Genomic DNA, 27075 nt, shown 5'->3' on the forward strand with positions numbered 1-27075 from the left:
TCTCATTTGATGTCATGAATGCCATGAGTCAAGGCGATGAGTTGGATCAAGACAATCAAGTGGATCAAGGCAGTCAGATGGATGCAGTATTTCTTGACTTATGTTATGTTATGGCCTTTTCTCATTCCAGTCACGTTTGGAGCAGGGGAAGAATGCTTAAATGCATCTGTACCCACTGTAATTAATCTAACCTTGTTTTCACAGTCTGATGCTGTATTGGATTTCTAGATTCCCCACTTAAAACTGGTTCTTGAAACTTTATAGGTAGGATTTCAGGGGATAATTGGCATCTTTCCATCTGTTTAGCTCTTAGTCTATGTATAAGAGCAATGATATCTATGACTTTGTTATAACTTTATTATCAGTATAATGTTTCTTAATTTGTAGTCACCATATAGCTTTCATATTTTGCATCTAGTACACTCCTTTGGCTTGTGCAATCTTGGTCTGCATAGAGTAGGCTGGAAATAAATAAATACAGCAAATTGTGTCACTTTTTTTTAATGAAAATATTATTTAATGTTTTACATCGTGGTAAGAGAAGTAACTTCTTTCTTTATTTAGAAGTCACCTTCAACTCTTTTATTTCACATGATGATTCAGATGAGAGTAGAAATGAGAATAGAATCAGTTGCAAAAATAGCCAGAATCCTGGTTTCGTAGACCACCACAGTTGAGTGCCTTATCCTTGGGCATACGGAGGTGAGCCATTAGTTCTCAGGTAGAATGTTCCAGTTGTCCTACAACAAACCACCAGCAGAATTTCATTATTATAACAACTTTGTATCTAATATTATGTAGCACAAAATGGATGTGTGGAGACAAACTATATGTCTTCTTAAACATAATTAATAATATGAGTTCTCTCGTGTTATTTTTCTTCTATGTGTCAATGGGTTTATTTCCTCTCCTAAGCAGGAGGTCTGACTCCACTGCATAAAGTCTACTGAGAAATACTGAAAAAGTTTACTACAAAATTAATCTCAATGGAGGCATTTAATGTATTTATTATATGTTGCCCTTCAGCTATGTGAAATCCATCATTTCAATACTTATTTTGGTTTATTTGGTTTACTGTTATTGGATTAAATATCAATTCACTCTTTTCTGACAACTGTCAAACTCAAGAGCCTATAGGAAATCAAATGGTAACAGAACCTTTTTTTCTAAGTGGGGTATTAAAAATGCCACATATTACAAATCAACAAATTTTATGACTTATTATACCTCTGTTTCTCTTGAGATATTTAGACATTATTTGAAAACTGACAAAATAGAAGTGTTTGATCCATAATTATCAAAGAAAACAACAAGCAATGAGTAAGGTAAAAAGTACATTATTAATATTACTGTTTCACTAAATGATGCATTGAAACATGAAAAAATCCATATTGACTGAAGATTTGATTTTTGTAAATTTTTATAACATACTTAGAAAGTTTTGTACAACTATTTTAACTAATCACAGTAATACTAACCCAGATGGAGTGGGAGCACCCATTGCCACTTGAGCATTTCCATTGCAGTTTCCATTTTGAAAATTATTCCAACTATCACACTGATAGCTGACAAAAGCAGAAGATGTGATTGACTCAGCATACAACTCATAGGATCGATTATGACTGCACTCTGTTTGGGAAATAATAAAAGATGCATCAGATTCCAAGAGGTAATTTACTTAAAACAAGATGTTATATTATCATGTATCATAACATATTAAGCTCTGAAGTGTTGTCAGGAAATTATAACTGCTTTTTCATTTGGGACTGTGTGTAATGTTCTTGTGTCATTTTGTTAACTTCACAAGGTTCTGATATTGAGAAGGCTATCTTCACTTACAGCGAAAATGTGCTTAATTCATTAGACAAAAAATTGCAGGCAACTGGTATATTTTGTGATCTATCAAAGGCATTTGACTGTGTAAATCACAATATCCTTTTAAGTAAACTAGAATATTATAGTGTAACAGGAAATGCTGCAAAATGGTTCAAATCTTATATCTCTGGCAGGAAACAAAGGGTGTTATTAGGAAAGAGACATGTATCAAGCTATCAGGCATCATCCAACTGGGAACTAATTACATGTGGGGTCCCACAAGGTTCCATTTTGGGGCCCTTACTTTTTCTTGTGTATATCAATGACCTTTCATCAGTAACATTACCAGATGCCAAGTTTGTTTTGTTTGCCGATGATACAAACATTGCAATAAATAGCAAATCAAGTGTAGTCTTAGAAAGATCAGCCAATAAAATATTTGTGGACATTAATCACTGGTTCCTAGCCAATTCTTTGTCACTAAACTTTGAAAAAACACACTACATGCAGTTCAGAACTTGTAAGGGGTGTCCCAAGAGTATATGTCTAACATATGATGACAAGAAGATAGAAGAAGTGGACAGTGTTAAATTCTTGGGATTACAGCTTGATAATAAATTCAATTGGGAGGAGCACACCACAGAACTGCTGAAGCGTCTTAACAAATCTCTTATTTGCAATGCGAATTTTGTCAGATGTAGGGGATATAAAAATGAAAAAGCTGGCATACTATGCTTACTTTCATTCCATAATGTCATATGGGATTATTTTTTGGGGTAATTCATCAAGCCAAGCTAAAGTTTTCCGGGCACAAAAACGTGCAGTAAGAATTATATGTGGTGTGAACTCAAGAACATCCTGCAGAAGCCTGTTTAGGGAACTAGGGATACTAACTACAGCTTCCCAATATATTTATTCCTTAATGAAATTTGTCATTAAAAATATATCACTTTTTCAAAGCAACAGCTCAATTCATGGAATCAATACTAGAAATAAGAATAATCTTCACAAGAATTTAAAGTCACTTAGTCTTGTACAAAAAGGTGTGCATTATTCAGGAACACACATTTTCAATAACTTGCCAGCAGCCATAAAAAGCTTAACAACCAATGAAATTCAGTTTAAGAGAAGCCTAAAGGATTTATTGGTGGCCAACTCCTTCTACTCATCATCATCATCATCATCTTGGACAGTTTCCAGCCACTGGCTGGGTCTGTCGGGAACACAAGCCTCTCCATCGTGTTCTGTCTTTCCACCATTCCCCCTCTTCCACCTTCGTCCAGTTCTCTCCTCTTCTCGTCACACATTCCTTCACTCCCTTCACCCATCTATCTCTTGGTCTTCCTCTGGGCCTCTTCCCCTCCAGTTGCAGATCAAACATCCTCTTAGGAATTCTTCCCTCATCCATTCTCTTCATGTGTCCATACCACTGCAGTCTTGATTTTTCTATCCTGTCCTGTACTGGTTCCTCCTTTAGTCTTTCCCTCACATATGAGTATGTGAGGGAACTCCTTCTACTCCATTGATGAATTTCTTAGTAAAACCAACTGATTTGTATATAAGTACAACATAACTTCTGCACAATTTCAGTGCAGTAATGTGTTCACTGAAAATTTGTGTGTGTGTGTGTGTGTGTGTGTGTGTGTGTGTGTGTGTAAGTATAATCTAACTTCTGCACCATTTCAGTGCAGTAATGTGTTCATTGTAAATAAGTATTACAGTAGTTGTATTACATGTTTATTACCTTATAAATAAATAAAAAACTTTTTTATTTTAAATTCAGTGCATTAGTATTTGTAAAATGACTCTTAGTGTTCATTAAAAAATGACGATCATTCCACTTGGGACCTGTGGAATGGTACATTAGCTTATTTGTTTTAGTTGTAAATATTTGTCATGTATTGTTGTTTTTCTGACATGTTCCACATCCAAGAGGACCTCCTCACTACGGATCAATTGGAATGAAAGTTAATCTAATCTAATCTAATCTAACAATATTTTTAAAATATGATACAAATGAAGTGCACCTATTTAAGCCATGATTGTAGCAAGACTATGACAAGCATGGACATTATACTGACTCTCAAAGTTTAGAATGTGGCAGTTCAAAAAAGGGAAAAGTTGAAAAGGTAAACCTACGCAACAGCAGACCAACTACAAACAGTGAACATCTGATTGCTAACAAACAAATTATCCTTGTCATGTGTTCCACACATTTGGAATATATGAACACACATACTTCCGGAAAAATTTGACCCTACTGACATGACTTACGTAGAGAAAGAGTAGTGACAAGATTTCAGAAAATTGTAAACAAACAAATGCCTGAAAAAAATATGTATTTTGATAACAAGGTCAAATAAGAGAAATCATAAGATCAGATTGGCTGCCAAGAGTGCGGGATATTGATGACCTTCCTGGTATTTCAGTGAAATGATTTTGGAAGATACAAAAAACCTATAAAAATGCACAGTGACACAGCACTGTCTAATAAAATTATTTATTTACAACTTGCTTTGGTCATAGACCATCTTCACAGCAGAAAAATGTCAACATTACAAGACACATATCTTCAAGTATATCGGATAACATGGTCAAGTCAAAATGCAAGAAACATGTAAATTAGGTATTCAGTACCAAAACTATGGCTTGATCAATAGCAAGTGAAATACTGGCTGTTTATCGAGCAATTGCTCGGATACTGAATACCTATGTTAAATGTTTCTCACAGATTGTAATCTAATGTAAAACTATAATGGCTATTTTGCTGCAATAAATTGTTTAAAAAAATGTTTCTCACATTTTGACTTGTTCATGTTATCCTGCACACTTGAAAACATTTATGTCATATCATGTGGATATTGATAACTGTTCCACTGTGAAGATGGTATATGATCAAAACTGGTTGTAAATAAATAATTTTATAAGACAGCACTGTGTAATCATGTATTTTTCCAGGTATGCCAGTGCTGTTAATGGTTGCCTGAAAAGTCTGTTTGGCAAAGAACCTAAATTGATGACTGCATGGGATATGTGCTGTCTATCGCTAATGACCTAACTTCTTTGAATTCCATAGTAACTGGAAATTTAACTGGTATTAATGCAGACTAACCAGTACACTGTTCTTTTTTTTTTCAGTCAGTGTTTCTGGTCAGATGAAACAACCAAATGAAACTAGTGTCTTCAACCACATGAGCTATATGAATGTTTCTCAACCACTCTCTGGGTTTGGAAGGTTTCACTCAATGTGAGAAAAGTGGCTGACACAACTCTCTGTTGCTTACTTCAGTTACATCAGTTACTTCAGTTACATCAGTGTTTCCATTCACTCTACGAGTTTGGGTATTTCACTTATGATTGATTAATTTATTGATCCATTTTCATCCACAGATGCATAATGTGCAAGAGATATTTGGATTTTTTTGTTAATATTATCAGTTTTACATATAATATACCTTTGTACATAATAACACTTTAATATATCAATTAATGATGAATACTTAAATAAATGTTGTTACACTAGATACAGGAAGATAAAATACAAATGTTCTTCTGAATGAGACTACATTGGGTAAACACAGAAAAATTTAGTTTTGTAGGTATTCATTCACTGTGTAAAAGCAGTGTTCAACCAAGTACGATGTCAGTTTAGATTTGAAGTGACCAATGTTTTGTATGTTTTTAATGGTATCTGGTAAGGCATTGTATAGTTTGATACTAGGATGGATAAGGCTGTTTTAAAATAACTTTGTGTTGGCGCTTGAACATGTACATCCAATTTTTGTCTTGTATCATAGCTGTGTATTGTGTGATTTTGAGTGTTGAGTGGTCTTTTTGTATGTAAGTTTTGCTTTAAATACATTATATTTTCAAGTATATATATATATATGCAACGAAGTGGCAGGATCATCCTTGTTTGAAACAATGGTCTACATGATTCGCAATTATCTACCCCTTCCATTATTCTTATAAATTTTTTTTTTAAAGTTGTCTACCTTTTTAGATACTAATAATGTATCTTATTACAAGGAGAGGTGAATAAAAGCTATTTCTAAAAATGAAGTGTTTTCCAAATTTATGTATTTATTTACTTAAACAGAAATTTTTTATACTTCTGGCACTAAATGTGGATTTTTGATTGGTTTGAAAAGGTTAATAACATTTACTACATTCTAAAATTGATTTTAAATAAATGAACAATTAATTTTTTATTTAAATTTACTGATGCTCTCTCTTCCTCTTTCCCAGTAGTTTGCAGGCATCACCTAATTCTCATTTGGTAAATGATGAGATGACAAGAACAAAAAGCATATACCATACAATGTTTTAAATTGTTTGATGAATTAATCATTTGCTTTTTAAGCATTTACTGTCAGTTTTCAGAAGAATTTTTTTCACAAGAAATGTTTGCCATCAATCATCAATTTTCTTTGATTTATATGGTATTAAAATATTACTCATCCTTGCAGATACCGTATAGTGTACTGAATTTATCTTGAGGATTTTTTTTTCTCCAGTCATATGTTTTGTTGCAGTCCCATATTACTGATCATTTTTTGATCCTGAGACAAAGTTCACTATTACCCAAAAGCTTGTTGATAAACATGGACGAAAAATTGAACCAAACCCTTCTTATTGGCACTAAATAAAAAGCAAATATTGAAACAACAATTAACAGTGATGACAGGTGGTTACATAGAGTAGTTAACATTGCCAAATGATCTAATGTTGCCACTCAGAACTGGATGCGCTGGGGATTGCCCAATCCTTCAGTGGTCACTTCCATCAGTACAGAGGGGTGCAAATGTTATTCCAGACTGTTTAAAGTGATGGCTAGAGGTAGACATAACTGTAAAACTGAAGTATCAGTTTGTGAACATGGGCAGTACTTCCTCAGTCCATGAAGCACTAATTTGTGTGCTTACCTACATAAGAAGTGATCTAATTTTCTGCGCAATATATTTACCTACTAGGCAAATAAATGGCTGAATAAGTGTTTACGGGCTATATCCAAATGATTTTTAATTAATGGACATCATCACAGCTTTTCAATAAAATGAAATGCAAACTGTCACTTGGCAGTGTTCCTTTCTTTTTTACATTCTGCTAAGGGAGTTTTTACACCTGACTTCATACACTCAATGAGAAATAATTAATTAACATGTTAATTGCATCTGGAACAACTTAAACCAAAGCAATATATCGATCAGTTTTAAATGATGAAAAGAAGAATACTCAGTATATAACTAAGTGAATATACATAATGCTTATTTTAACTTGGCATACCCTCTGAAATATCTTCACATTCCCCCATGGATAGGGTTACCCTCTGGGGTATGTGTATGTGGTCATATACCACTACTTTAGTTCAATTACTGAGAGTTCTAGAGACTGGTTTCATTCAGAAGAATGAATTTATAGCTGAGTCAACTGAAACAATCAAGAGTAGTTTCAGTTGAAAGAACAAACACATGGTTCACCTGAGAAAACCTGCATATTGGTTTCACTTGAAAAGAAAGAATGAAAAATTCAGTCAGTATGCAAAAACTGCAACAGACTTTATTGGTATTTTCCATTTGGTTGCTTCCAGACACTGGTTTCACTCAAAAGAATGAATGAATAGTCCAGCTGGTATGCAAAACTACAATCAACTGAACTGATTGTTTTTACTCAGTTGCTCCCATACACTGGTTTCACTCAAGAGGAGGAATGATCAATGAAATGGTATGATGGCTCATGTCTGTATCTGCATTGCTGTCTGTAGCTACTTCGTGAAGTGATATTTCATTGATGTTGTTCATAATACTGGTTACATTGAATATCTTTTATCATTGCCTTTTCATTGATTCATGAAGCAGTGGTCCTGCTATGCAGTGCCAATAACTGTACTGTGGAGCTTTGTCACCATCTGCAGAGTGCTTAAGGATGTAAGAGAGCCTACATTTACTAGCGACCAGCTACGAAAACATGTAACCACTCTTTAAAGAACTCTTCTGTATTTAAGATTTTCATAAACTATTACAACTTAAGTGAATAGATAGCTCATTCACAACATGCTCCTAGCCAGTCTTGACATGATAACTCAATGAATGACAGATAGTAAGTAAGAGATTGCATAATACAGATTCTTTTGTTGTGGGGCTAGCACATTGTCATCAGACAGCTTCTTCTCAGGAGTCCACAGCATCCCCTAAGCATGATTGGGAAGTGTAAATGACTTCTCCATTGCAAGTAAAGACACTCAATTATCTTTGCATCTTGTTGATGCACTGTGCTCACATTTCTCCCTTCATGCCTGCACATAAATCCAAAAAAAGTCCACATAGTGGGCAGTTCTTTTTATACTACGAATTAAACTTATATTTCTCCACAAATATCTTTCATTGATGGAGTAGAAAAGTTTTTGATGTGTTGCTATATTAAATAACATGATAATAATTAAACTGATACAAAAAACTACATTCAAATGAGTTGATTGTTTCCCAATAACTGATTGAATCAACTGTTTTGATTCATTTGTTCCCACCACTAGAATTCTGCTCTTCCCATCCAGTATCTTAATCATTGTGCCATCTCAAAGAAAACACCCAAACAATGGTATAACTACTATTACTATATGTCAGTATATATATTCAATGGCAATATTGGCTGCTAGTAACAGAAAGTCTGTTTTGACATAAACATATTTTTCACAGGACTCCACAAACCTCATTACAAAAAACTTTTAACTGTCAGCCTTTAAAAAAATAACCCAATACTCCATGTTGTTGTTGTTGTTGTCTTCAGTCCTGAGACTGGTTTGATGCAGCTCTCCATGCTACTCTATCCTGTGCAAGCTTCTTCATCTCCCAGTACCTACTGCAACCTACATCCTTCTGAATCTGCTTAGTGTATTCATCTCTTGGTCTCCCCCTACGATTTTTACCCTCCACGCTGCCCTCCAATACTAAATTGGTGATCCCTTGATGTCTCAGAACATGTCCTACCAGCCGATCCCTTCTTCTGGTCAAGTTGTGCCACAAACTTCTCTTCTCCCCAATCCTATTCAATACTTCCTCATTAGTTATGTGATCTACCCATCTAATCTTCAGCATTCTTCTGTAGCACCACATTTCGAAAGCTTCTATTCTCTTCTTGTCCAAACTATTTACCGTCCATGTTTCACTTCCCTACATGGCTACACTCCATACAAATACTTTCAGAAACAACTTCCTGACACTTAAATCTATACTCGATGTTAATAAATTTCTCTTCTTCAGAAACGCTTTCCTTGCCATCGCCAGTCTACATTTTATATCCTCTCTACTTCGACCATCATCAGTTATTTTGCTCCCCAAATAGCAAAACTCCTTTACTACTTTAAGTGTCTCATTTCCTAATCTAATACCCTCAACATCACCCGACTTTATTCAACTACATTCCATTACCCTCGTTTTGCTTTTGTTGATGTTCATCTTATATCCTCCCTTCAAGACACCATCCATTCCGTTCAACTGCTCTTCCAAGTCCTTTGCTGTCTCTGACAGAATTACAATGTCATCGGCGAACCTCAAAGTTTTTATTTCTTCTCCATGGATTTTAATACCTACTCCAAATTTTTCTTTTGTATCCTTTACTGCTTGCTCAATATAAAGATTGAATAACATCGGGGAGAGGCTACAACCCTGTCTTACTCCCTTCACAACCACTGCTTCCCTTTCATGTCCCTCGACTCTTATAACTGCCACCTGGTTTCTGTACAAATTGTAAATAGCCTTTTGCTCCCTGTATTTTACCCCTGCCACCTTTAGAATTTGAAAGAGAGTATTCCAGTCAACATTGTCAAAAGCTTTCTCTAAGTCTACAAATGCTAGAAACGTAGGTTTGCCTTTCCTTAATCTTTCTTCTAAGATAAGTCGTAAGGTCACTATTGCCTCACGTGTTCCAGTATTTCTATGGAATCCAAACTGATCTTCCCCGAGGTCAGCTTCTACTAGTTTTTCCATTCGTCTGTAAAGAATACGTGTTAGTATTTTGCAGCTGTGGCTTATTAAACTGATTGTTCGGTAATTTTCACATCTGAAAATACTCCATACCGACTATGAATATATTCAATTATTTGTCTTCACCTAGTGACATTTAGTTTAGTTACGTGCGTGTTTCATGGATCATAACTTGTTTTGTTTATGAATGCTACTATGCTGAACTTAAGCCTTTGAGACTATTTTTGATATATTATTTCCTTACTTAGATCCTATGATTTCAGAATATGCTGGCTTCATACCATACTGAATTGCCAGAGATCGCACACAATTCTGAAATCAGAATTATTTATTTGCTATAACATGCCTGATCTATTTGCACAAAGTTCATTCCAGACCTATATCCTCCTTACTGTTGCAGTCCTAGTACATGTTAGTGCATGCTGATGTTACTGACAGTATGCATCTGGTACCCTACTTGCAGGCAGCACTGGTTTCAAAATAGTAACATGCAAATTGTTTTTTTTTTTTTAATTCTACAAGGGTGTGATGAAAAGTAATGCCTACAAAACTCTTCAAAACTTTTAAAATAAAACAAACATTATTAACATTTTCCTTCTTTATTCTTCACCTCCACATATTTATAGCACTCTGCCATTAGAGGGCTCTGAATTGTAGCTTGTAACATGGCAGTGTGTAATGTAACTTTGTCGGTGCATGAGAAACAGCATGCCTTAAGTGAGTTTCTAACTACAGACGAGTTCGTCCACAAATGTGGCACCCTCTCCTTCTATTGTTGCAACAAATGTGTTCATTGCCAGGATGACTATGTTGAGAAATAAACATGCAGACATGAAGACTATAATTGTAGAATGTTTTATTGAAAAAGCTTTAACAGTCTTGACATAAAAAACTTGGAGTTATTACTTTTCAGGAGACCCTCATATTAGCTAGAGAAAATGTATTCACAATTTAATAAAACATTTGGGGAAATACTGAAAGTGCCTCACCCAAATCAACAGCAGAACAGCCTTCCTGAAATGTACCACCATTCGGAAAAAAGTCTGCGTGGCCAAGTGGATCAGCCCACCCCAGGGTTGAGGTGTGGATGACCTCAACAAATGCTGCATCTGATGAATCAACACGGTCTGCTGCTGCTGTGCCTCCAAACAGTGGTGCTGCAGGATCCATAGCTGATGAAAGACAAATGAAAAAAATGGAATGATTATTTTCTTTTGTTAATTGCATAGCCTATGTAATATGATAACACACAAAGAAATGCACATATTTTGATACCAATGAAGAATGCACATTGTACTTAACAGCAAACCACCACAATACAAAATTATTTATTCTGTATTTAATGTCATTTCCAAATTCACATTATACAGTTACAGGGTTTTTGTGGGTGGCACACACATGCTGTTTTAATGACAACATTTACCAACAGCTGTATAAGTTCCATGCTACAGAAAGATATAACAAGAAGTACTTTGTTCTTCTGCATCTGTTAGGCTCAACAGATATAGTTATTAAATGTGATCCAGGGATTTTTACATATGTGACCAACTCGATGTGGTTATAAAGCCCACTTATGAGGGACAAAATACATGGAATATTCATGTCATATTCTGCAGTCTGCACCTCCTCTTCCTGCATTGGTCCACATTTTGATCCACTTGGTTAGCATTTGCTATTGTTATTAAATTAATCACAAATGAGCAGCAGCCCATTAATTTATTGTTGTAAATGTACAGCTGTCCATAAAAATTTCAACACCAGGAAGGAAAGCAAATAGCAAAATGTTACTTAGTGTGCACCTATAGTGCAGTTTGAAGAATTTGTTGGAAGTATACAGGATGAGGATTTTAATACAAAAAGCTATCAACTCTGTCACCAACAATGGCTCAAATCTGACTAGGCCTTGCATCAAGTTGAATCTAGGTAAAAGATATTGGTACAAGGCATGGTCAAAAAGTTTGTGTTTCTTAAAGAATCTTTATTTATTTGTCAACATCAACTTTGTCCCTTTCCACATAATCCCCCTCAGATATAATGCACTTGTCCCACTACTTTTTCCAACCTTGGAAGCCCTTCTGGAAAGCACTAATCATTATGGATTTATGTGATCAGTTCCATCAGCAGTTCTGTTTTTATTTCATCAATACTGGCAATATGACATCCTTTCAGGGATCTCTTCATCTTTTGGATAGAAAGATGTCAGAGGGGGCAATGTCTGGCAAATACAGTGGCTAAGTCAACATAATGATTTTGTTTCATGCCGAAATATTATGAACAAGCTTTGAGGTGTGAGCGGAAGCATTATCATGATGCAATTTCCACGAATGGTTTTGCCACAATTTTGGTCATTGTCTTCAGACTGCTTCAAGCAATTGGTCAATAACTTATTGACAATATGACCACAAGGTGCAAACTCACGATGTGCTATCACATTGCACAGTGAGAAGTACCTTCACACGTGATCAAACTTGTCGAATTTTGTTCGGTTTTGGCTCTTCAGGCAGCTTCCAATGGGAAAATTGGGCCCTGACTTCAATTTCATAACCATATACCCATGTTTCGTTACTTGTTATAACCCTCTTTAGAAGTTCTGGATCACTGTTGACACATATGTGTGAGATTGTTTTTGGCCAAAATCCAACAACTTTGGAACAAACATTGCTGTTACATGTTTCATGCCCAAACATCCCAAAAAAATTGATTGGCATGAGCCAAAGGATATGCCAACATCATCAGTTACCTCACTGATGGCGATTCAATGATTTTCCAGAACCATTTTCTTTATTTCTTTCAAATTGTCATCAGTAATTGATGCACTAGGGCCTCAAGGGTGGTCATCATCTTCAATATACTCTCAACCCTCTTGGAAATTTTATCACTCATAAACTCTTGTTTTACTCATAGGACATTTGCCAAAAGCCACAGTCAACATTTTGAGTGCAGTACTGTTCATTATTCCATTTTTCAAACAAATTTAATGCAGATTCTTTGCTCTATCTTTTTCAAAAGTAAAAATTCACTGAGCACCCGAAAACACATATAAATTTTCCAACTGTCAACAGTGAACTAAATATTCAAAATAGCTGAAAATGCAAACATACATGGGGAGAGTGTGTGCCATAAAGATAAAAATTTTGAAAATCAAAAGTATAAAGCCCACGAAATTAAAAAATTCCCATTATTTTTTGATCACAACTTGTATGTGATCCCATGCCCATGCCAGAGTTTATCAGTCTTAGAGATGGCTTGCCAGTCTCTTGGCAACCATTGACCAAATGTTTTCTGTGGGAGGGAGATCTAGATACTGTGGGGGCCACGGCAACAGTGGAATATCCACTGTATTGTAGTAGGTCAGGATATCATGGTGAGCACATGGTATTGCAAGATAATTTCACAGAGATGTGGAATATAGGACACAGCCACCAGTCCTAACATATCAGAAGTGTAATGTCTGCTGTCCAAATTACTGGCTATGAGAACCAGAGATGGCCATGTAGTGTGCCCATAGCACCCCATACCACCGTGGCAGGTACTGGGGCCTTATTATTATCACAAATGCAATATGACAATGTCCATTCTCCTTGTATCCTCCACACATGGATATGTTGATTGTGATGCTGAATGCAGAACTGCAACGTGTTTGAAAAGATGATGTGATGCTGCTCTTGAGTCCAGTGTTGCCACTGGGTGCACCAGTCAGTGTGCCTCTCTCTGCTGCCACAGCAATGAAAGCTGCAACAACAGTTACCATGCTGACACTCAGTGGTGCTCCAGATGTCACTGCACTGTCCCTGTGAATACTTGTCTTGCTGACTATGGCTTTCCTGAATCCAGTGATTCCACATTCACATGAAGGTTGTGGTATCACAATCATCATGAGCAGCAATACTGCAGAATGATAGTTTGGAATCTTCAAATTCCAGCACATGCTAGTAGATGTTTCTCATTCTTACATGGAGCATAACACAATTTTCTATTTTATTTTATTTTATTTTTGTTATTTAAGGCATTTCAAATGTATTTTTTGAGTAAGACATCTCCCGCAAAATCTTTCCTTATATGCAGCATGTAGACGGCTTTATTCCTACCTAATTTGTGCAAGTGCTTTAATTTGCATATCCAAGCACACCAATTTTATATCTACTCCCCATATAGCCAAGATGCTGAGTCACAGATTGTTGTTGTTGTTGTGGTCTTCAGTCCTGAGACTCATTTGATGCAGCTCTCCATGCTACTCTATCCTGTGCAAGCTTCTTCATCTCCCAGTACTTACTGCAACCTACATCTTCTGAATCTGCTTAGTGTATTCATCTCTTGGTCTCCCTCTACAATTTTTACCCTCCACGCTGCCCTCCAATGCTAAATCTGTGATCCCTTGATGCCTCAGAACATTTCCCTTCTTCATGTCAAGTTGTACCACAAACTCCTCTTATCCCCAATTCAATTCACTACCTCCTCATTAGTTATGTGATCTACCCATCTAATCTTCAGCATTCTTCTGTAGCACCACATTTCGAAAGCTTCTATTTTCTTCTTGTCCAAACTGTTTATCATCCATGTTTCACTCCATACAAATACTTTCAGAAATGACTTCCTGACACTTAAATCTATACTTGATGTTAACAAATTTCTCTTCTTCAGAAACGATTCCTTGCCATTGCCAGTCTACATTTTATATCCTCTCTACTTCGACCATCATCAGTTATTTTGCTCCCCAAATAGCAAAACTCCTTTACTACTTTAAGTGTCTCATTTCCTAATCTAATTCCCTCAGAATCACCCGATTTAATTTGACTACATTCCATTATCCTCGTTTTGCTTTTGTTGATGTTCATCTTATATCCTCCTTTCAAGACACTGTCTATTATGTGAAACTGCTTTGCCAAGTCCTTTGCTGTCTCTGACAGAATTATAATGTCATCGGCGAACCTCGAAGTTTTTATTTCTTCTCAATGGATTCTAATACCTACTCTGAATTTTTCTTTTGTTTCCTTTACTGCTTGCTCAATATACAGTTTGAATAACATTGGAGAGAGGCTACAACCCTGTCTCACTCCCATCCCAACCACTGCTTCCCCTTCATGTCCCTCGACTCTTATAACTGCCATCTTCTTTCTGTACAAATTGTAAATAGCCTTTTGCTCCCTGTATTTTACCCCTGCCACCTTCAGAATTTGAAAGAGAGTATTCCAGTCAACATTGTCAAAAGCTTTCTCTAAGTCTACAAATGCTAGAAATGTAGGTTTGTCTTTCCTTAACCTTTGTTCTAAGATAAGTCGTAAGGTCAGCATTGCTTCAAATATTCCAACATTTCTACGGAATCCAAACTGATCTTCCCCAAGGTCGGCTTCTACCAATTTTTCTGTTTGTCTGTAAAGAATTTGCATTAGGATTTTGCAGCTGTGACTTATTAAATTGATAGTTCGGTAATTTTCACATCTGTCAACACCTTCTTTCTTATGGATTGGAATTATTATATTCTTCTTGAAGTCTGAGGGTATTTCGCCTGTCTCATACATCTTGCTCACCAGATGGTAGAGTTTTGTCAGGACTGACTCTCCCAAGGTCATCAGTAGTTCTAATGGAATGTTGTCTACTCCAGGGGCCTTGTTTTGACTTAGGCCTTTCAGTGCTCTGTCAAACTCTTCACGCAGTATCGTATCTCCCATTTCATCTTCATCTACATCCTCTTCCATTTCAATAATATTGTCCTCAAGTACATCGCCCTAGTATAAACCCTCTATATACTCCTTCCACCTTTCTGCTTTCCGTTCTTTGCTTAGAACTGGGTTTCCATCTGAGCTCTTAATATTCATCCAAGTGGCTCTCTTTTCTCTAAAGGTCACTTTAATTTTCCTGTAGGCAGTATCTATCTAAGCCTCTACATCCTTACATTTGTCCTCTAGCCATAGACACAACAAAAAGACTGTCAAATGGATAAGCTTTTAGCCAAAAAGGGCCTTCATCAGAATTAGACATCACACACACACACACACACACACACACACACACACACACACACACACCAATACACACACACACACTTTCCATCATTCAGTTATATGTTTATTGCATGCTGTCTTCGTGTTGCTGCAATTTCAATGGCCAACTGTGTATCAACAAAACACTGTTAGGAGCTGTGTAAGGGCCTTTATTGTCATGTTTCATGTGGTACTCTGTTACTATAAGAATTGAACTTGAACTATTGGTGTTTTTCCTTGGTAGATTTCTATGAAGTCACAACTGCCAGTGAAGAACTCTTGGTATTTCTCTTGAAGCCACAACTGACACTGAAATTTATGCAGATCTAACAACACTTGGCCCAGAAACTGGAACTAGACACATGGGACATTCCATTCTGGAAGTCATTAGGGAATTCAGTATTCTAAGATTCACAATGCCAAGGGTGTGCCAAAAATACTAAACTTCAGGCATTATCTCTTACCAGGAGTAACACAGTTGCCCACAGCTTTCACTTAACGACCGAGAGCAGTACTGTTTGTGAAGCTAAGTCTGTGCTAACAGGCAAGCAACACTGCATGATATAACTACAGGAATCAATGTGGGATGTAAAATGAACATATCCCTTAGGACACTGTGGCGAAATTTGGCATTTTTGGTCTATGGCAGCAGATGACCGATGTGAGTGCCTTGCTAACAGCATGACATCACCTGCTGCATTTCTCCTGGGCTTGTGTCCATATCAGATGGACCCTAGATGACTGGAAAACCATGGTCTGGTCAGATGAGTCCCAATTTTGGTTGGTAAGAGCTGACAGTAGAGTTTGAGTGTGAAGCAGACCCCATGAAGCTGTGGACCCATGTTGTCAACAAGGCAGTGTGCAAGGTGGTGGTGGCTCCATAATAGTGCGGGCTGCATTTAGATGGAATGGACTGGGTCCTCTGGTCCAGCTGAACTGATCACTGACTGGAAATAGTTATGTGTGACTTCATTTTCCCAAACAACAATGCAATTTTTACATATGGCAATGCGCCATGTCACAGGGAGACGACTGGTTTGAACAATATTCTGGATAATTCAGGCCAATGATTTGACACCCATGTCACTTGACATGAATCCCATCAAACATATATGGGACATAACTGAGAGGTCAGTTTTTGCACAAAATCTTGCACCAGAACACTTTCATAATTATGGAGGGCTATAGAGGCAGCAAGGCTCAATATTTCTGCAGGGGACCTCCAATGACATGTTGAGTCCATACCATGTTGAGTTGCTGCCCTGCACGTCTGACACAATATTAGGAGATATCACACAACTTTTGTCACCTCACTGCAATCATCCACCACAGTTCTGGCACATCATAATCAGTCAATAGAGCAACACAAGAAACCCAAACTTCACCATCAGTAATTGTAACAAGGCAATAAATACAGACAGATAACACTTCAGTTTCCAAAAGACATTTCTCAAACACAAAATACAGAATTTTTTTAAGGTACCGATGCTGTCAAACTTAAGGTGGAAATATTTTGGTAATCAGGATATTGACTAATAATTGTTTACAGTACATTAAAACCTGTTGAGCTATGAAAATACATGAAGCTGGTATGAAATAATATTATGAGAAGGAAAGCTGCTACTCACCATATAGGGGAGGTGCCGAGTCGCATGTATGCGCAACAAAAAGACTCTCACAATTAAAGCTTTTGGCCATAAGGCCTTCATCAACAACACACACACACACACACACACACACACACACACACACACACACACGCACACAATCCAAGTCACACACACGACTGCAGTCTCAGGCAACTGAAACCACTGGTGGAGACTGCAGTCATGTGCGCGAGCATATGTGTGTCCATTGTTGTTGAAGGCTTTATGGCCGAAAGCTTTAACTGTGAGAGTCTTTTTGTTGTGCCTGTCTGTGGCTCAGCATCTTCACTATATGGTGAGTAGCAACCTTCCTTCCCTTAATATTGTTACATTCCACCCTGGATTTTCCATTGTTTGAAGCTGGTATGATATTTATGTATGAGGAGTGATAAACAGATTTTTCAGGCTCTATAAAATTCTTTTAAAATTTTCAACTGCAGCTGGACACTTAAAGAAATGTAGAAACATGAGATTCACAAGTGTGTCCCATGAGTATCAGTAGGTATAAGGGACTTGAACTATAAGTAAACATATGCCTCCATTTATTCTGGTATAGTAGTCAAAACTTTAACATAACACTCTTTGGACACTAGAATATTTACCAATTATTCTTCCAATTGTTGCAGCAGCTCTGTTTCCAGCTATTCCTGCAACATGAGCTCCCAGACTGTGACCAGCAACTTCCATATTACCAGCATTAGCACCCTGCTGCACCAGAAAGTCAATGAAACGTGCAACTATCTGACCAACCTCTGGCACTGCATTACGAGCCGGTGCATACAAAATATTGCTTGCTGGTCCTCTCCAGTCCACCATTATTACATTGTAATCTCCAGCCTGTATCCAACCTGTAAGGCACAAATTCTAAATCAAAACAATAGAGAAACTATTTTACAACTAAGAAGTTGTAAATTTCCATGTTCTTCATAATTTTCTAGGAAGAATATTGAAAATAACTGCATTACTAATCCATAAAATATCACATTTCAGAATCCATGAAATAGAGTTCATAGAACAGTTTTAACTCTCATTCTTGTACATTATATTACATTGTGGAATGAAGTTAACTTTATGAAATATTATACTATTAGAGAGTTAATATTAATTAGTAGCATATGTTTGGCATGTTTCAGTTAGCTATCTTTATTTTTCCTGTTCATATGCACAATATGTTATTTATTTCAGAGTTCTGTGATGACACTTTGAGAGATCTTTGTCACTGTCCAGTCAATCAAGTAGCATACATATAGAAGATAAAGTGAGCAAGTCCACTTTACATGCATGTACTTATATCACACATTACCATGCATATTGATGTCAAGATACCTGTGCATGACTAGCATAAAATGAGTGGACTTTCCCCATCACATTACATATATCTGTCATTTTTTATTTGATCTTCTGAATAAAAAATAGAGTTGACACTGCCATATTGAGCAGTTCTTTCCTATCTGAAAGAGGTATAATTTGTATTTTCTTCCATGTTTCATAAATAGCTCTTTGCTTTAAAAAAATTGCAACAAATTATATTACGTTTAGTATTAGTATTTGTATTTCTTTATTGATCCTGTAAATCATATTTAGTTACTTATTTTGCATGACAAGTCAGGTTGGTACAGTATATACAACATCATACACATTGTTATTTTGAAAAGCTAAATAATTAAAAATTATTCAGTACATGTATGCATTTTAAGCAAATTCTACTGTGCACCAAAAACTAGTCATTTTGATACAATAATTTTAGTATGAAACTATTTTTTATTTGTACAGCTTAATTTGCAAATACAGTGTAGAATTACAGGTTTTGTTTGACTTCTAACAATTTTTTGCAAGTTAAAAGAAAATGGTTACAAATTTAATACAATAGTCAGATTTCTATTATCCGCACTCTTCAATTTCTTTGGAGTATAGTGCCATCTACCTCCATTCCCAAGGCTGTCTTTCGATGCAACGTAGTTCTATCACATACAACATTTTAATAAGCAGTGTATGTTGAGAGATGACCAATATAACTGGATAGTGGCCTAATGTCATATTTTACCTATCTGTAATGAGAAACTGCAGATTCTTACCATGTAACTATAGAGCCATTGCTGGTCTGTATACAACTGAATAAATATTTGGGAATAAAGCTTTGATATCTCACCCAGGTCCTCTGGTATTTGCACGAAGAGGATCATTTTGAGCACCTATTTCTACCATGGCCCACATAGAGTCATAATGGTTGCTTATAATGGTTGGATCATTGTTTCTACATCTACTATCTTCATTACTACTCTGCAGTTCACACTTATTTTAGTGCTTGGCAGAGGTTTCATAGAACTGCTTTCAAACTATTTTTTGGGCATCTGACCCTCAAATAGCATGTGGGAAAAATAAACATTTAAATGTTTCTGTGCGATATCTGATTTATTTTATTACAAAGGTCTTTTCTCCGAACATAGTTAGAAGCCAATAAAATATTTTTACATTCAGAGGAAAAAACTAGTGATTGAAATTTCGTGAAAATATCTCACAGCAATGAAAAACGGCTTCCCCAGTGACTGCCACCCCAACTCTTGTACCATATTTATGACACTCTCTCCACTATTTCACAATAGTAAAAAATGTGCTGCTCTTGTTTGAACTTCCTAGATATCCTCCATCACTCCTATCTGGTGAGGATCCCATTCCACACAGCAATAACCCAGAAGAGGACAGACAAGTATAACAGACAAGTCTTTAACTGATTTGTTGCATTTTCTAAGAGTTCTACCAATAATATCCTCTTCATAACATTTTCTATGCAATGATTCCAATTTAAATTGTTTATAACTGTAGTCCCTAGGTATTTATTTCAATTGACAACCTTTAAATTTGTGTGATTTATTGTGTAACTAAAATCTGACAGATTGTAAATAATATGTTATTCACCTAATAAAATTTGGGTGTTCTTAATTAAAAAAGTAGATGGATTTTCTTCTCAAACAACCTCTCATTTCAAGAGTATGTAATCAGTAAACAGAGGTTGCAAATTGTGTCTTTGTAGCATTAGCAAACACTTTCTATCAACTGATGTATGCAGAACAGCATTGTTTCTGTGACCATAACCCATTAACGCAATCAGCTATTAGCCAGTACCCCATGCCCTCTTCCATGCATCCCTCTTTCACCCCACCATTATCAACATTAGTGCCTAACCAAACTTCACGATGAAAGATAAATGATATTTACGGCATTGTATTAAATCATGAACTAAACATACTTCTAAGATCCTACAAAGATTATGTGAACTTGCTCCACTTCCAGCAGCAGTTTATTGTAGTTCACTGGAGCAACAAAGAGTACCTACTCACTGGAAAAAGCACAGGTTGTTTCCATTTTCAAGAATGATCATAGGACAGATGCACATAATTATATTCCTGTATTGTTGACATCAATCTGTTATAGAATTATGGAACACGTTTTATGCTCGAGAATTATGACAGTTTGGAAAATGAAAATTCCCTATATAAAAATCAACATCAATTCCATAAATAGAGATCTTGTGACTCAGCATGTTAAGTTCCTCTATGAGCCGCACATCACCATAGACAATAGCACCATGTTTCTTCACTTCAGAAAGGCATTTGACACTGTTATGCACTGCTATTTTGTGAAAAAAAATCACATGCTTACTGAATATCAGACCAGATTTGCAACTGGATTCAATACTTCCTTGCAGATTGAACTCAAAATGCCACTGTCAACAGAACAAAGTTGACACATCTAAAGATAATTTCTGGAATATCCCAAGGAAGTGAGATGGGATTGTTACTGTTTATAGTGTATATAAATTTTCTATTAGAAACCATCAGAAGCTTTTTAACACTGTTTGTAGATTATGCAATTGTCTACAAGAAAGTAGCACTGTCAAAAGACAGTATCAATTTGCAGAATGATCTACACAGCATTGATGAATGGTGCAGTCTCTGGCAGTTAACAATGAGTGTAAACAAATGTAACATACTGCAAATACATAGGAAAAGAAAACATAACAAATAGTAGGAAAAGCAGACACAACACTGAGATTTATAGGAAGAATCTTAAGGAAATGTAGCTCATTCATGAAAGAAGTGGCTTACAAGGCACTTGTGTGACAGATTGTTGGATGTTGTTCATAAATCTGGGGACCTTTACCAGGTAAGACTGATAAAAGGGAGAGAGAGAGAGAGAGAGAGAGAGAGAGAGAGAGAGAGAGAGAGAGAGAGAGAGAAGATTCAACAAAGAGTGATCATTTCATGTCAGAATTATTAATTTGGTCGGCGCGTAAATGTTGCACATTGCATAGGAGGTTCACTACTGAAAATTCATGAGAGTACTTTTTGACAAAAGTTGGACAACAAATTACTTCCCCCCAAATACATCTTGTGAAATGACTGCAATGTGAAAATTTGAGAAATTAGAGCTAATACAGAGGCTTACTGACCACCTTTCTCCCCCTCCACCATTTGCCAGTGGAACAGGGAAAGGAGGATGAGTTAGTAGTACCATAAGTACCCTCCACTACACACTGTATGGTCGATTGTGGAGTACTGACATAGATGTAGATGTACTGCTTATTTCTAACAACAATTTTTTTTATAGAGTGATGAAGCAGTTCTGAATGCATTGCAAGTGCTACCCGCAACACCTTCTCAAAAAAAAGAAAGCTAATTTTCACATTCACAAACTGTAACTTCCACAGCAAAGTTTCATATGTTAATGCTCATTCTTGAAAAAATAAGTACTGGTAACTTATATAATAAGTAAAACAGTCTTATGAAATAGTGATATCATTAGTGATCTTTTAAAAATATTTTATTTTCGTGACCAAAACACAACTGAACATTTTTGTTTTTACCTCTCAGAAAACTTAAATTTACCCCTCAGGGGATAATTACACCTAGGTTGGGAACCACTGATGTAGAAAGATCATGACACTATTTTCTGTTACAAGAGAACACATTACAAACACAAAGACGCAGATAAGATACAAGTTTAGTGCACTCCTGTCATCATGAACTGTGTTCTTATGTGATAGGTCATAATTTGTATCTGACTGTGAATTTTAGACATCTCATGTCACACCTTATTTTGACAAGTCATACACAATTTAAAGCTCTACTGTGCCTCAAGCAATTTCATGAATCCAAACGTATAGTGGCTTCCTCAACTGTGCCTTAACAGATGCAATCTGTTTTACCTACTTGTAAGTAATGAGCATCTTATATTACATCATCTAAAATATATAGGCCAATCATCTGGGTAATATGACAATCTACAATGACTAGATCATTCTTGTACTAGCATACACAGTTCCTCTTCACATCTGTAGCCAATGTTCCACTTATTCTCATTATGTGAAAGCAAGCTGAAATTGTTGTGTATAGTCCTATTGCTTATGATTTTTGGACAATTATGCAGCTTCTCAATGCAAATGACATAATACATAATGTATCATTTGTAGGGCTACTTGTGGAGCGTAAATAGCAACCCATTCAATTTATTATTGTCAAAAAATTGACACAATTTCCATGGAAAACTGTAGTAACTGTGTTGTACAACTGTCATCACAGACTGTCATGTTACTTGGTTATTGACTTCTACTTTTCAAATATGTCTTGTGTTGGAGCAAAGAGTAAGGTGCACATTATCTTATAGTAGGTCCAACAGATCACATGTGAGTATACAATGAAGTGACAAAAGGCATGGATAGCAATATATACAGAAGGTAGCAGCATCGCATATACAAGGTATAAAAGGTCAGTGCATTAGCCAGGATGTCATTTGTATCCGGGTGAGTCATTAAAAAGTTTCTGATGTGATTATGGCTGCACAATAGGAATAGGATGAACATGGAATGGTATTGGAGCTAGAAGCATTTTGGAAATCATTAGGGAATTCAATATTTCGAGATCCAGTGCCAAAAATTTGGTGAGAATATCAAATTTCAGGCATTACCTCTCACCACGGACAACTCAGTGGCCAAAAGCCTTCACTTAATGACTGAGAATAGTGGTTTTTGCATAAAGTTGTCAGTGCTAACAGACATGCAACACTGAGTGAAATATCTGCAGAAACCAATGTGGGACATACAACAAATGTATCTGTTAGGACAATGTGGCAAAATTCACATTAATGGGCTATGCTAGCAAACGGCAGACACAATATCACCTGCAGCACCTCTCCTTGCATTGTGGCCATATCAACTGGACCCAAGACAACTGGTAAACTGTGGCCTTGTCGGTTGAGTCCCAATTTCAGTTGGTAAGAGCTGATGGCAGGGTTTGAATGTGGTGCAGACCCCACGAAGCCATGGGCCCGAGTTGTCAATGAGGCACTGTGCAAGCTGGCAGTTGCTCCTTAATGGTGTGGGATGTGTTTACATGGAATGCTCTGAGACCTCTGGTCCAGCTGAACCAATCATTGACTAGAAATGATTATGCTCAGCTACTTGAAGACTATTTGCAGCCATCCATGGACTTCATGTTCCCAAACAACAATGTCATGTCATTGGGCCACAATTGTTTGCCACGGGTTGGAAGAACAATCTGGACAATTTGAGTGAATGATTTGGCCACCCAGACCACCCACCACGAATCCCTTCAAACATAATTGAGAGTTCGGTTCATGCACAACTTCCTGCACCGGCAATATCTCTGCAGGGGACTTCCAGCGACTTTTTGAGTCCTTGCCATGTCAAATTGGTGCACTGTGAGGTCGACACGATATTAGGAGGTATCCCATAACTTTTCACCTCAATATATGTCAAATGTTTTCAAAACTAAGTTGGGCCATTTAGCATGGACAGTAGAAAGTAGCAGTTTATTTCTTGTGTTTCTGAAAAGACCAAAATGTTAAAAATTTCAGTTCTCATACAACTGAAATCCTAGGCAGCATAATTTTATTTAGAAGGTATAGAAAAAGCTCATTCCCTGGTATCAAATGGCTTAGAGGGTAAGGATAACAAGTTAAGAAAATGAGTAGAACATTTATATGAAAGTATCTTCCAACCAACTTTGACATGAATGTTTTGTTATCTTTCATGGCTGTCAGCCATTATTTTTTTACATATCTGGTAGCTCCTGCATTAATGTTTTACTTATATTGCCAGATGTTTATTGTCTGTTGATAATAATAATCTTTTCTATAGATTACTGTTCACAGTCATGAAATAACCTTGGTTTGCCACTATTCTGCTTCTGCTGGAAGATAATATCTCCAGTGTAGTATTCATGGCATAAATATGGGATCATTGATTGAAAAATGTCAGAAATTTGAAAACCAGCATGATGGAACCACCAAAAGCTGCTGTAATATTTGTCTGAAATAGAAGTGGAATGCCCATTTTTCTGTAATCTGCTGTCATGTATAAGATCGGAGACATTTCACTGTTGATTTTACTTTTGTCCTGCCATGCACATTTCACAGAGCCTAGAGTGATTGTATTTCTTAATTAATGAATAAGACAGAATAAAAAGGGAAGCTGCCAACAGCCTGTATAAGATAAAAAGTGTTATATTACATATGGTCCTACTGGAGATGGTATGCCCTTGTCCTCCTCTGATTTTTAAGCTGATTTAGCCAGCCAATTAGGGAACCTACAACTTACCGTATTTACCCGAATCTAAGCCGCACTCAAATCTAAGCCGCACCTGAAAAATGAGACTCGAAACAAAGGAAAAAAAAAATTTCCCGAATCTAAGCCGCACCTGAACTTTGAGACTCGAAATTCAAGGGGAGAGAAAAGTTTTAGGCCGCACCTCCAAATCGAAACAAAGTTGGTCCATTGTAATATGAGACACAATTTAGGTCGAATGAATGACGATACAGCTACAGTAGTTTGGTTCGAGTCGTAAGCTTTACCAGGTAGCCATTGCTATGCGTCAGGCGCTCCGTCCGTATTTATATGGGTACCCTTCCTTTTTCACGTGCTTCGTGTGGTTTGAATCGATTGCTTATTTTGTTTGATCTGATAAGTGCCGTTTTCTCTGTTATAGGTGTTTACGTCAATCTAAGCTGAAAATGCATCACTGTACTGTGTCATGCATTGTTTGTTGCATTCTGATAGTGCGTGTTTACGGCCTGTCGCCGTTCGCGGCATGGCTTGCTTTTGTGCACGCTACCGCCACTTACAACTAAAAAGAGGCGAATCGTCTCATTAGCGAAGCAATGTCAAGAGACTGCTATTTGTTGTTACTTACACTGCTGCTTTCTTTGATAATGATCAACAAGAACCAAATAATAGGCTGGCTATGATAGAACATGTTCTGAACGAGAGTTAGGCGAAAAGTTTTCTCCGTTTGAAAAACTTTGCGGCCGCTTCTTTAGTTCATCAAATTCTGCACAGAAATTAGAGTGATCTTAGATTTAAAAATCTAGTCAGTTGCCGTGGTTCATTTCTGACTGTATCACTATTAGGCTAAGAATAATACGAATATAAACATGACACGATAAGTGTATTCTTCCGCGTTTGCTGTTATCTCACTCTAGTTTTGTAGTTTATTAGGCAGACAGGATTTAAATGAGATAGCAACAAACACGGAAGAACACATGGCAAAATGTTTATATTCGTATTATTCTTATGGTGAATGGTGAAGAGAATACTGCTTGTGATTCACATTTCATCAGGTTACTATTAGCAACCATCTCTTCTCACAGGTAGGAAAAAATTCAGAACGTAGAGTTGGCCATATTGAAAAACATCTCAAACAGTCTTGCCAGTCGGATTTTCGTAGTACATTGAAATTCTACTACATTCGAAGATGAACAATACGGAATTTGTATTTACTTCGTTGGATAATGTATGAAAATGCAGTGGTCAAAACTCGGGGCGGAGAAAAAAAAGCTCGTCTTCCACCTTTTTTTTTTAATTTATTTACTGACGCAGAGGTTTTGGTGCCAGTATTTATCTTTGTGCCTACAAAGCATGCCTTTGTAGCGCTACATGTATTCGATGGCAGAAGTTAGTTGTGGCGGCACCTACCAACATTTTTCAGAACTTCCACTTGCTTTGCACTCGATTCTAAGCTGCAGGATTTGGATTACAAAAACCGGAAAAAAAGTGCGGCTTAGATTCGAGTAAATACGGTAGTATGGACTCTGTACCATGGTACAACTATATTTTTGGCACACACACAAACTATTGCCAGATTATTTTACATAGTAGAAAAGGATGCTTGAGCTTTATTAAACATTTTTATGCAGCTCTGTTATAATTCAGGATGGCAGATTGAGTAGCACAGTGACAAGCAAGCCCCAGCCAACAATTTGTTAAAGCTACCTACAAAAAATGTAGGATTTTCTACAGTTTGTTCAATTCAAAATATATCTGTACTCATGCAATTGCTTGAAACATCCTGATCTTTTGAGGCCAACAGTATCAGTACATTGCTCACATATCGTGAAAGTGCACAGTCATCTCTGAGGTTCATATTGACTGCATTTCCAACACTAATACAACTTTTGGCAGTAGGGAGATAGAATTATTGTATCATGCCTCTTAATCATACACAAATTAAGAATATTAAATAATGTTAAATAAAAATTTGGTTTCTTAAAATTTAATGGGCTCATTTTACATAATCATTTCTGGCATTTAAATAAATATATTTTCCTATCTTTTATGATTACCATTAAATGGACTCT

At 36.5% G+C, this 27075-nt stretch overlaps 1 protein-coding gene across 1 annotated transcript in view; it reads right to left on the reverse strand.

Moving 5' to 3' along the window:
- Window positions 1-495: 495 nt before the first annotated feature.
- LOC126092245 (pancreatic triacylglycerol lipase-like) overlaps window positions 496-27075 on the reverse strand; it is a 44960-nt gene continuing 18380 nt past the window's right edge. Inside the window, exons 4-7 of the mRNA XM_049907754.1 lie at window positions 18027-18272; window positions 10787-10969; window positions 1479-1629; window positions 496-740 (exon numbers count right to left, since the gene is read on the reverse strand). Of these exons, the coding sequence (XP_049763711.1) occupies window positions 683-740; window positions 1479-1629; window positions 10787-10969; window positions 18027-18272 (638 nt within the window). The 3' untranslated portion in view covers window positions 496-682. The remainder of the gene's footprint in view (window positions 741-1478; window positions 1630-10786; window positions 10970-18026; window positions 18273-27075) is intronic.

Source organism: Schistocerca cancellata, chromosome 7 (assembly GCF_023864275.1).
Source record: "Schistocerca cancellata isolate TAMUIC-IGC-003103 chromosome 7, iqSchCanc2.1, whole genome shotgun sequence".
NCBI classification, from domain to species: domain Eukaryota; kingdom Metazoa; phylum Arthropoda; class Insecta; order Orthoptera; family Acrididae; genus Schistocerca; species Schistocerca cancellata.